At 47.4% G+C, this 10,893-nt stretch overlaps 4 protein-coding genes across 4 annotated transcripts in view; 1 reads left to right on the top strand and 3 right to left on the bottom strand.

Annotated features, from left to right (window-relative positions):
* UA08_08304 (hypothetical protein) overlaps positions 1-756 on the bottom strand; it is a gene marked incomplete at both ends in the record, with an annotated part of 1,863 nt that extends 1,107 nt beyond the window's left edge. The window contains one exon of the mRNA XM_020263212.1: positions 166-756. Within this exon, the coding sequence (XP_020116637.1) occupies positions 166-756 (591 nt within the window). The remainder of the gene's footprint in view (positions 1-165) is intronic.
* A 1,014-nt stretch (positions 757-1,770) lies between these two features.
* UA08_08303 (hypothetical protein) lies at positions 1,771-2,647 on the bottom strand (the record flags this gene model as incomplete). Its single annotated transcript, XM_020263211.1, has 3 exons — positions 1,771-1,825; positions 1,990-2,070; positions 2,103-2,647. The coding sequence occupies 3 exons, from the start codon at positions 2,645-2,647 to the stop codon at positions 1,771-1,773; spliced, it is 681 nt and encodes a 226-aa protein (XP_020116636.1).
* A 2,844-nt stretch (positions 2,648-5,491) lies between these two features.
* UA08_08302 (Ornithine aminotransferase) lies at positions 5,492-7,063 on the bottom strand (the record flags this gene model as incomplete). The annotated part of the gene is made up of 3 exons (XM_020263210.1): positions 5,492-5,677; positions 5,798-6,499; positions 6,560-7,063. The coding sequence occupies 3 exons, from the start codon at positions 7,061-7,063 to the stop codon at positions 5,492-5,494; spliced, it is 1,392 nt and encodes a 463-aa protein (XP_020116632.1).
* Positions 7,064-7,839: 776 nt separating this feature from the next.
* On the top strand, positions 7,840-10,338 carry UA08_08301 (GPI mannosyltransferase 3; the record flags this gene model as incomplete). Its single annotated transcript, XM_020263209.1, has 5 exons — positions 7,840-8,088; positions 8,156-8,386; positions 8,450-8,865; positions 8,926-10,147; positions 10,207-10,338. 5 exons carry the CDS (start codon positions 7,840-7,842, stop codon positions 10,336-10,338), a joined length of 2,250 nt encoding a protein of 749 aa, XP_020116631.1.
* Between the last annotated feature and the right edge of the window lie 555 nt (positions 10,339-10,893).

Here is a 10,893-nt window from a genome sequence, read left to right as displayed (position 1 = left end):
AGCTGCAGGTTCAGGTGCAAAGCTTGGAGCTGGCGCTTGAATAGAAGCTGCAGGTTCAGGTGCAAAGCTTGAAGCTGGCGCTTGAATAGGAGCTGCAGGTTCAGGTGCAAAGCTTGGGGCTGGATCGTGAGGGGCGGCGGTTGGCTGATATGCCACCTCAGATACATCTTCAGAGGTGTCGACCGGAGTCTCAGGCTTAGTAGGAACAGTCTCAGGCTCACTAGGAACAGTCTCAGGAACAGCCTGCTTAGGGTCCGAATGTTGCTGTGGTGGCAGTTGCTCAGGCTGGTGCTCGGCAGGAGGCGAAGGTGCATCCTGGGGATGGTCTGGCTCCGGAGTAATGTATGTGCCCTCAGTGGCCTGTTCCGCTTGTTGATTGCTCACTTGGGTAATAACAATATTGTCACTGTTGATACCGTCATCAATCTCGTTATGGCCTGAGTCAGTGTATGGACCACCATTTTGCTGATTGAAGTTATGCGGGCCACCAATGGCAGAATTCTTCCATGATGATTCGAAATCAGACGTATCAGGACCATTATTTTTAGGATGATCGAAGCCGTTGCCAAAGAAGTCGTGATCATGAGTATCGCCCAGGAAATCCCCGTCTTCACTACTATCACCTAGGAAATCATGGCCGCCATCACTGGCAAGTCCCACATCGCGGGATTGCTTATGTTGGCCAGACAGATGGAGCTCAGCCTGGGCGACAGCAGCCAACAGGGCCAACGGGATTGCTGTGTAGACGCTCTTCATATTCTTGACTTGGCAAATATCGTTGCGGGAACAGAGGGCACGAAGAAGCAAAAAATGAGTGACTGGTCCAACGGAGGGACAAATAAGCAAACAACAAAAACAAAATCTACGAATGACGACTGTAACAACTGATTATCGTCGACGCTATCGCTAATCAAAAAGAAGGAAAGAGACAAAAGACTGCGCAGTTGGGCAGCTTTATCTGCTTTCGCAGACATCGTGGGCGCTTCATCCGAAATATGGAATGCAGCTCAACGCGGACCCATCACAACAAGAATGAGCCATAGAAAGCGCGTAGGAGCGCAGAGAATGCAATGAAGAATGACAGGCATCCAGCTAGACGCAATTTTTGTCCACGTTGTACTTTGAATTGTGGGCAGGCAGTTTTGCGATTCGACGGCACAGTTTTGCGTGCTCTGGAATGACAAGGTCATAACATTCCGCTCGCCGTGCTTTCTCTACGCGCTCAACGTCTCAATTTCATGGGCAATGCAGGCAACCTGAATGCTGTCCATTTGCTTCTAATGTATAAATGGTTGGTGAATGCCGCCTCGCGACATATCTAGTCGCGTGAATTGGATAACATTCAGCAAGCACGGCCTGGCCAGACGCCTCGTGATGACACTCGCGCCTACGACAATGAATGAGCTTTATGTATACGCCGACTACGAAGGGTACTCGCTCGCAATGAACTATGTAAGCCACCCGCAAGCCCTGTCATACTTGTCTCTAACCATGGTTCTTGCATTGGATGTTTCCCGTCATCAGCATTCCCCATCCATCGCCCTCACTGAAGAGGACTCAACGGATGAGAAACTTCCTATCGAGGAATATTAGTCTCCAGAATCACTGACCCAGGAGGGTCATGGCAACACATCGTCGTGGAGAAAGGACTGGACGATGGTCGTGGCTGATTCTGTTAAGCTTTTTTGATTGAAGAAAGAAAAAAAAAAGGAAAGAAAGAAATTTGCGGCCCAGTTGTGCGCGTAGAAATAGAGTGCATCACGTGACGGTCTAGAGGAGCCCGGAGCCATGATTATCCGGATAGTCTGTGCTGGGGCCATCTTTTCTAAACTTAAGTATGTAGTAAGTCACTTACTGGGTAGAGGCAATTTGATGATCGCCGTATTTATGTGAATCAAGCCCATCGTCTCCAATGCACGATGCACAAAATGAAACGCCACAAAGACACGCTTTCCCCGTATTATGCTCGGAAGATGCCAGGCCACTTACTTCTGACAAGTCTTGCGTCGTTTAACCCCCAACAAGAGACAAAAGGCATTTAAAAAGGATTGACGTGGTATATAGCTTAGCCTGTTCTAGTGATATACTTCATCAGGCACTACCTGCCGAGAGTGCCTTTCACATTGGCTGACTTCCACACCCCTCCTCCCACGGCTACCGTGATGCCCATTGCAATGCCAATCATGGCGCCAATAATTATTAGCGCCAACACAAGCTTCACTATCAGACGCTGTCTCCTGGTCAGCGATGACAGGTAATCGCATCTCCTCTTCTTCTCAGCCCAGAGCTTCGAGCATCGCACACGGCCATGAACATCTAGCGAGCGTTTTCGAGGTGTGGACGGGACGCCGCTTTCAAGGTCGTTCGAGCCATATCTTTGTGCGGCTATGGTGGCTTCGTTTTTGAGATATTCGAGTGATGTGTTATTGTCGTCATGAGCATAAAAGGGGGAGCACGGTTTGGCGCCAATATGAGGGTCGAAGTCTGCGGTAGGTTCTGGAAGGAATTGAATTGTCGGTGAACCCGTTATAGGACATGACGGTACTTGAGCTTGCCATCCTTCTTTCTTCGGTTGAGTTGCACTCGATTCGTTGATAACTGTGGCGCCAATGACAGGGCCCGTTGGTAGTTCTGATGGTTGTGACATTGTGTGGGTATGTTCCAGGATGTTTTGAAACTTATTTGAGATATGAAAGAGTGCTTGGTGGTTTTTATTCTATCAGACTGTTTCAACACGGGCTGGTATCATGTGCTTTTGTATGGGACTCGGTCAGCAAGACTTCAAGAAGCAAAAACAGGCTCCTAGGATCCTTTGTAGCCCTTGTCTGGGGAGTTGCCTTCTATGACGACAAGATGCACAAATATAAACAAATCAAACAAGTCGTGCGGAAGTAAATATGACCGGGAGCTCAGTTGCACTCGGACGGGGCGGAAAGCTATTCTTTCTTCTTTCCTTTCCGAAGTATCGGACATTCCAGGTATGTTCAGTGGTCGTTATGCATTTGTCTCCGTACTGAGCAACCAGGAGTTGTACAGCATTCCGATGGCGGTCACCCGGAGAAAAGTAGGAACAAATCAGCGAGGTAAAAGTTTCTTTGAATGTCTATAAACGCCGAAGAAGTGTAAAAATTGGAAATCTGAAAATATATTGAATAAACTACCTTGAAAGAGAAAAAAGACTGGAAACAAACAAACATAAACAAATATAAACGCAGAAAATAGCCCGGGGATGGGCTATGGACGCATGCAGCCCTTCCTTTATGCCCCTAGCCGTGTGTCTGTGCACAGTCAAAGAACCAGAGTGAAACACGCTCCGGCCATGTTTTCATAGTGGTCACCCCTTGAATAAACTTAACTGGGTCTTTCTATTTATATAGATACGCAGAAAACAGTGATACTATGTATCACTCCATAGAACCAGATGATTGCGTACATATCAGAAAACCGGTGGTCGTCCACACTGAATTACAGTCATATTCCGAACGTTGCAGTCCCTTTTTTTTTTCTACAGCTAATACCTACTTTTTTTAAAAGAGACGGTGTTCTACGTATTTATTATAGATCTAAAGCAAATAGTCCCCTTCCTAAAACCAAAACTAGTGCCTTGTCTCCTGGCGCAAAAACAGGAACGGAAACCTTGGGAATGATTCAGCCATGAAGCCCTAATTTCCCAATACGGCAAAGAACAGTAAAGGTTATCTCGCTTACTACGTACTTGATTTTAATCTGCGGTGCTTCTTTGTTTTTCATCCGTCCTTTATACTCTTTTTATTTTTCCTCCAATCACCTGCGTAAATATAGAACAAACGCCGTACGATCGAGGGGAGTGAAACTCTAAAGCGATCACGGGAAGCAAGGGGTTTGTTTCTTAGATAGGAGAAAGGGATACCATGGTATGTGCATACGTTTAGATAAGATAATTGATGATCATTAGTTATACCTTTTGGTGTTGCCTATCTTGTTGATAGAGTGCTTCTTGTCTAATCTCACGTTACTCCGTAGTTCATATAGTAAGTAAGTACGCCTCCCCTACCGTGGTTACAGCAGACAAGATGAACCGTTCAGTAACACAGTAGTTGATGAGGTCTGTCACGTTATTCCGAGGCTTCCAAGGTTCATCCTTGTGACAGGAAAGGTTAGGGATTCAAAGATGAACCCAGCCTGGTGCATTCTTTGCCACATTCCATTGAATCAATATTTCAACGGACTGAAGTAACAGTCATGCAACTACTATAACTAGTCTAGCTAGGCACATGCATATGGTCATAACTAAATAGACATGTATCGTTATATTTTAGCAAATTCTTTAATTCGTTGTGACCGAGTTCTAGCTACGAGAATGTATAAAGCCAGACTTTTTATATGTAACTAACGCCATGATTCTAAAACGCTACGTTTTCATTTTGATATTGTTCATAAACCAGACCGTCAAACATCAACCTTGCAAAGAAACACTCACTAACAAACTCACCTTATCCCCACAGACTCAACGGCGTACCCAACACGGCAATCTGGCCCTGATCCATAAAATAATAGTACAGACCCGATCGTAAGTAAGAATCGTGCGCAACTGATGAGCAAAGAGATACAAAACAGCTGCCTATCAACAGCCAGCTTGTCATATGTGACACTAACAGTAGCCAAGAAGAATACAATTGTAACAATACCGCACACCATATTTATAACAGAGATATGAGACAGCCACCTACGTTCGCGAGCCCTAATTACCCAATTAGGAAATTTGTGGAATCTGGACGGACAAATCCCGGCTGCGGATGGTTAGACGAGGATTAAACTTCAATTTGCTGTCTGCTCTATAGTGGCTATATATAAAGGGAATAATTACAGTTTACTGGCTATTGGTCTCTCCGTCTGACCGAGTGATGATATCTAGTAATAAATCCATTGGCTCTGCACAGTCAGGAGACATTGCGGGGTCAGGTGCATCAGGCTGAATGCATGTGTTAATTTAGATATATGTAGCAATAATACGAATTTATATTGGAGGATTTGTTGTCAACTAGGATAATTCAAACTTGGATTACCACGTGATCAGTAATGAGAGTATGCGGTATTTATTTAATAGCTCTACAACCCCTCGTCCCCTGACTGTCAAGGTGCGGCATTATTCATGCCCTGTAATAATATCCCTCCCACTGTCAACAGCGAGAGAGAGGTACATAAGCAGGCGTCCCGTACGGCATGTCGCATGCAACTCTGCCTGGCTCCTGCTCACATAACTACGCTCTTGCTGAGCGTGGGCATTTGTCATGCACAAACAACACCGGCAACTGGCATACGACTATTTTATATAATCTTGCCACAGTCGATCATTTTTGGCAACCTTACTTTGTTCTTCTGAATGCTCCGTCTGCGATACGCTTTACCAACTGGGTATGGTTCCCGTGGCAAGCAGGCAGGGCTCAAGCATGCCGGCTCGGACTCGAGCTACAAGCCGTGCAATGTCGGTTGAGCACATCTAAGATGGCGTCTAATTATCGACTCCGATCTTGACTTTTTTCTCCGGGGGAGGAATAACAGCATCTTCTTTCTTTCCAGAAAGAGTAGGAAGCTCTTCGAGAGACTGCTTGATAATGTCAAGAGCGCTCTTGATTTCTTCTTTTGTGATGACAAGGGGAGGTGCCAGACGGATGATGTTCTGGTGAGTCGGTTTGGCCTGAATCGATACAGTCAGTCTCAAATTTTTGTATTCCCATTAATTTAGCAGCAGGTAAATATTTTCATGCAAGACACAACCAAGAATGACGAAGGAGAAGAAAAAAAAAAGGAAACATACCAGCAATCCCTTGGTCTTCATCAACATGCAGAGATCCCACGCTGAGTGACCGTTTGTTTTGCTCTCGTCAATGACAATAGCATTTAGCAGTCCCTTGCCGCGTACTGTCTGAACAAGAGGGCTCTTGATTGCCTCCAATCCATCACGGAAGATTTTACCAAGCTCTTCAGCCCGCTGCACCATGTTCTCATCGCGGATGATCTCCAGAGCTCGGATGGCAACAGCCGAACCAAGCGGATTGCCTCCGTAAGTCGAACCGTGCGTGCCAGCCTCAACTGTGAGCATGATTTCCTTTTTGCCAAGCACACAGGAGACAGGGTACATTCCTCCAGAGATTGCCTTTCCAAGCAGCACTAGGTCGGGCTTGATGCCGCTCCACTCATGGCAAAGAAGCTTTCCGGTACGGGCGATACCTGTTTGGATCTCATCACAGATGAGCAGCACATTGTGCTTATCGCACAGGGCACGGGCCTCTTGCAAATAATCGTCATCCGGGACGACAATGCCTGCTTCACCTTGAATGGGTTCCACCAGGAATGCAGCGAGGTTAGAGCCTGCCTTGTCAAAAGCCTCGCGCAGCGAAGCCTTGTCATTATAGACGATTGGCTTTTCGGTACCAGGAATACTGTGCCCGATATTTGGCAGGTACGGGCCATAGTTATCCCGTGACTCGGGGTCCGAAGACAAGGAAATAGCAGCGAACTACAGGGGAAAATTGTTAGCGAACGGCGGGAATTGTATGATCGAAGTCTGCCAGCTTACCGTTCTACCGTGGAAGTTGTTTTCAGCACTGAGCACAATGGCTTGGTTTTCGGGAATGCCCTTTACTTTGTAACCCCATTTCCGGGCAATCTTGATACCAGTCTCCACAGCTTCGGCGCCGGTGTTCATGGGAAGGACCATGTCGAAACCAAAGAACTTGGTCACGAATTCGGCGAACTTGGGAAAGACATCGTTATAGAAAGCACGTGAACTCAGGGTCAATTTGGATGCTTGGTCCACCAGAGCCTTCACGAGCTCAGGGTGGCAGTGGCCTTGATTGACAGCAGAGTATGCGGACAGAAAGTCCAGGTAGTGGCGACCCTCGGGATCCCACACCGAGGTGCCCAACGCACGAGCGAAGACGACGGGCAAAGGATGGTAATTGTGAGCGGCGTATTCATGCTCGGCAGCGATTGCGGCGTCGGTGGTTGCCGCGTGATAGGTAGACTCGTTGTATTTGGGGGCGCCGTTCGCGTCTTGCGTCCCAATTGCAATGGGAGACATGGTGAGAGGCGATGTGGAAAGGTTTGGTCTGGCGTTGAACGTCAACGAACTGAATGTTATTCAACGTAAGGCGGGGTAACTGCGATGATGATGACTCTCCAGTGTTGAGAAGTGCGATGACGAGAGCGGGAGAGAGAGAGAGGGCACAGCTGAACAGAGGCTGGTCAGCGTCTTATATCTTCCCACAGCAAGGGCGAAGGTGAGTGCGAAACCAATGGAAGGCGGCCCCAAAAAATGCAAAGATCCATCATGACGCTTGAGCTAGACCTCTAAGTGCAGGTGCAACCGTTGCCAACCACGAACTTCCCGGCGGACGGAGAAGCCGGCCCGGTGAGCGCCTTCTGATTGGCCCGCGTGCCGGCTCGGAATGTCAGCGCGAATTTACAGCCGCTGATTGGCTGTCGGTGCTAGCGTGGAGTCATGTGACATTCTTACTACAGGGGAATACGTGCATTGCTTGCAGTGATCATTTGGTGCTATGCTATTTTATACTGTATATTTGCATGAGAATTAAAATTATTTTGACTTAAGGAGTTGTTAACTTATGCTGTGTCTTCCTGTCGCTTATATGTAGTTAAGCACTATGTATATCATGTGACTTACTATTACTGTCTGTGATTGATGCAGGCTAAACCATTACGTATTAGCGGGGTTACTCGCCATTGCCGTCGCCCGCCTTCCCCTTTTGGGACCTTCCCTTTCCCAACCTGCATTGCTTCTCCAACTGGCAATTCACTGTTCACCACCTCACTAACTGCGCGGAATGCATCACATCCATGGAAGCTTCAGAGCAGTCTCTCGCGTCAAGTGACGCCAGCAGCGCCTTGGCCGCTTCCGTTTACCGGCTGAGGCGTCGTGCCAGGTCGCAGGCAACGCCCCAGAACATCTTGTTGTTTCTCGTCGCATTCCGCATTGTCAATGCCCTCAGCGTGCGCACCTTTTTCCAGCCTGATGAGTTCTTCCAATCGCTAGAGCCCGCATGGCAAGTCGCATTTGGCAGGGACAGTGGTGCTTGGATTACATGGGTGAGCGCGTTTCTCCCTTCGATTGTCGATTGGATATAGCGACTGACAAGTGTGCTTGCGTGCCTAGGAATGGAAACACGAACTACGATCCTCTATTCATCCCCTCTTTTTTGCCGTCGTTTATTATATTGTCGGATCAATTGCGTGGATCGTCCAGCTGTCCTCCCTCAACTCGGCAGAGTTTCTTATTGCAGCGCCCAAGGTTGCACAAGCCGTCATCGCCGCAACGGGGGACTACTTTACATGGAAGCTGGCCAGCAAGGTGTATGGGCACGATAGCTACGGCGCATGGGCTACGGTAAGGATGCATCCATGTTGTTATGCTTAGTAGTGCAATGCCTAATACCTTTCCCTCTCATAGCTTGCATTGACTGCCCTAAACCCCTGGCAATGGTTCTGTTCAACTAGGACATTCTCTAACTGTGCAGAGACCACTTTGACAGTGGTTGCACTATACTTTTGGCCGTGGGACTGGTTTCTCGATATCAAAGATGACGAGAAAGAGGACGATGATACAACAGATGATGCAGATGAGACTCTTGAAAGCATGAGTCGGCAGTCAAGGTACAGATGGCCCGGACTCGATGGCGACATATTTACCATCATGTTTCTAACGGTAGCACTGTCCAGCCTTCGGAAATCTCTCTTGCTCGCAGCGCTGGCGTGTGTTCTACGCCCTACAAACGTAATCATCTGGGTGTGTGTCGCCGGTTTTGCCATCTATAATAGCCCACGATCAGCATTCCTGATACTTTTGCGAGAGGCAGCACTTTGCGGGTAAGCAATTCTAATATGAACCAGTAATCACTTATTGGCTTGAGTCTTATAATTTTACAGATCCGCAGTTCTTGGTCTTTCAACTCTAATTGACCGTCTCTTCTACGGTGAATGGGCTTTCCCTGTCTTCAAATTCCTTTACATCAACGTCGCCCAATCAATTGCCATCTTCTACGGTCACAACGACTGGCATTACTACCTCTCACAAGGCTTCCCATTACTCCTCACCACAGCTCTCCCTTTTGGCATTTTTGGCGTCTACAAATCCTTGCGCCTGAGTGATACAACACCGCGTGACAGGCGGGCGTTGATCAAATTTCAACTAGCCTCTGTGTGCCTTGCTATGCCGGCCGTACTTTCTATCATTGCGCACAAGGAAGTCAGATTCATATATCCATTGCTACCTGCTTTGCACATTTTGGCGGCTGAGCCGCTTGTCTCGTCTTTTCTTCCTGCTATTACTTCTTCCTCGAACGCTTACTTACCGCAGAGACTTATCTTGCTATTTCTCATTCTTGTCAATATTTTTGTCGCTTATTATACCACGCTGATCCACGGTTCTGGTCCGGTGGAAGTTCTGTCCTATTTGCGTGAACGACACGAGGCGCATCAAGATAGCTCTGGGGCCTCTCTTGTTCCACATCCTTTGTATGAAGAATCTTACAGGGCCGCACATTACGCAGCGAAGAATATGTCTGTCGGGTTCCTCATGCCCTGTCATAGCACACCTTGGCGATCGCATTTTGTTTTCCCTTCAATCGAGGCATGGGCTCTATCCTGCGAACCACCTGTTGGGCTAAACGAAACGGAAAAAAAAATCTACCTTGATGAAGCGGATCAATTCTATGCAGATCCAGCCGGTTTCTTACAACACCATATGATTGGCGGTCTCTGGCACATGCGACGACGACCGTCGTACATGTCCACATTACCTCCTCGATCTCCCCCGACGGCCTACTACTCCCATCAAAAAGCACATCCGCTAAAAGAACCTCTCTACCACGAGTGGCCGGACTACCTAGTCTTCTTCGCGCAGCTTGAACCTACAATTCGCACGACATTACGCAGTAGCTCGTATGGTGAATGCTGGCGAACTTGGAACACAGCCTGGCATGATGACTGGCGACGACGAGGCGATATAGTTGTCTGGTGCCTTGACCCGAGCGAGCAACAAGAATGGCGCAAGATTCAGCACAGACAGCAAGCGAAGCGTCGCGAACAGCATTTTGACCGCATAATTTCTCGATTTGAGAAGCGGAAAAAGAAACAGAAAAAAACCGGTGTTAGCAGTAGCAGTAGCTGGTTTGATATCTTTCGCAGATCAACAACCATCACCCCTAGTTCGTCTACTGCTACTATAACTACTACTCGAAAATCGGCCTGGCCATGGCCATTCTCATCCAACAAAAAGCCCTCCACACTTCTCCCGTCCTGGCTAACAAATATCTGGAGCCCGAAGAGAGGGAGCTATAAGCAATACGTCCCGAAAATTATACAAGACTATTTAATACCATCAAAAAGGAGCCGACTTGACCCACGTACATGGTTATCTTCCTCCTCGTCGTTCTCTTTACCATGGCCATTTTCATCTTCATCGCCATCGTCATCGTGGTGGCCGGGAAGTAGTAATAAGAAGAAGAGATCGAAGAAGAGAACTGTCGTTTCTACTAATGAGCGTGATCTGTGGGAGTGAATCTTGAAATTGCATGTATACCCTCCTTCGTTCTTTTATGTATAATATTTATATATGACTTTATAAACGCTTTTACCATCCTGAACCAGGTACCGGATTCATGCGATGTTTCTTGACTTCCCTTGACCTCGCCGCTTTTTCAAAACTCCGCTTTCTTCCAAGGTTCTTCTTGCACGAACGAGTACGTATTGACAGCTTCTTACGCTGTTATTTTGAGCAAGTTCGAGGACCTCAAAACACACTCCCATTTATTGAAAAACCGATGGCGCTGGAGCTGTGTCATAACACAAATCCTAATATATGTTTCTTTATTTCCCCCGCTCATCTTTTCGGCG

The sequence above is a fragment of the Talaromyces atroroseus genome (genome assembly GCF_001907595.1).
Source record: "Talaromyces atroroseus strain IBT 11181 chromosome Unknown scaffold_13, whole genome shotgun sequence".
NCBI lineage: Eukaryota > Fungi > Ascomycota > Eurotiomycetes > Eurotiales > Trichocomaceae > Talaromyces > Talaromyces atroroseus.
The sequence above is the reverse complement of the archived record's forward strand: the minus strand, read 5'-3'. Positions and strand labels throughout refer to the sequence as shown.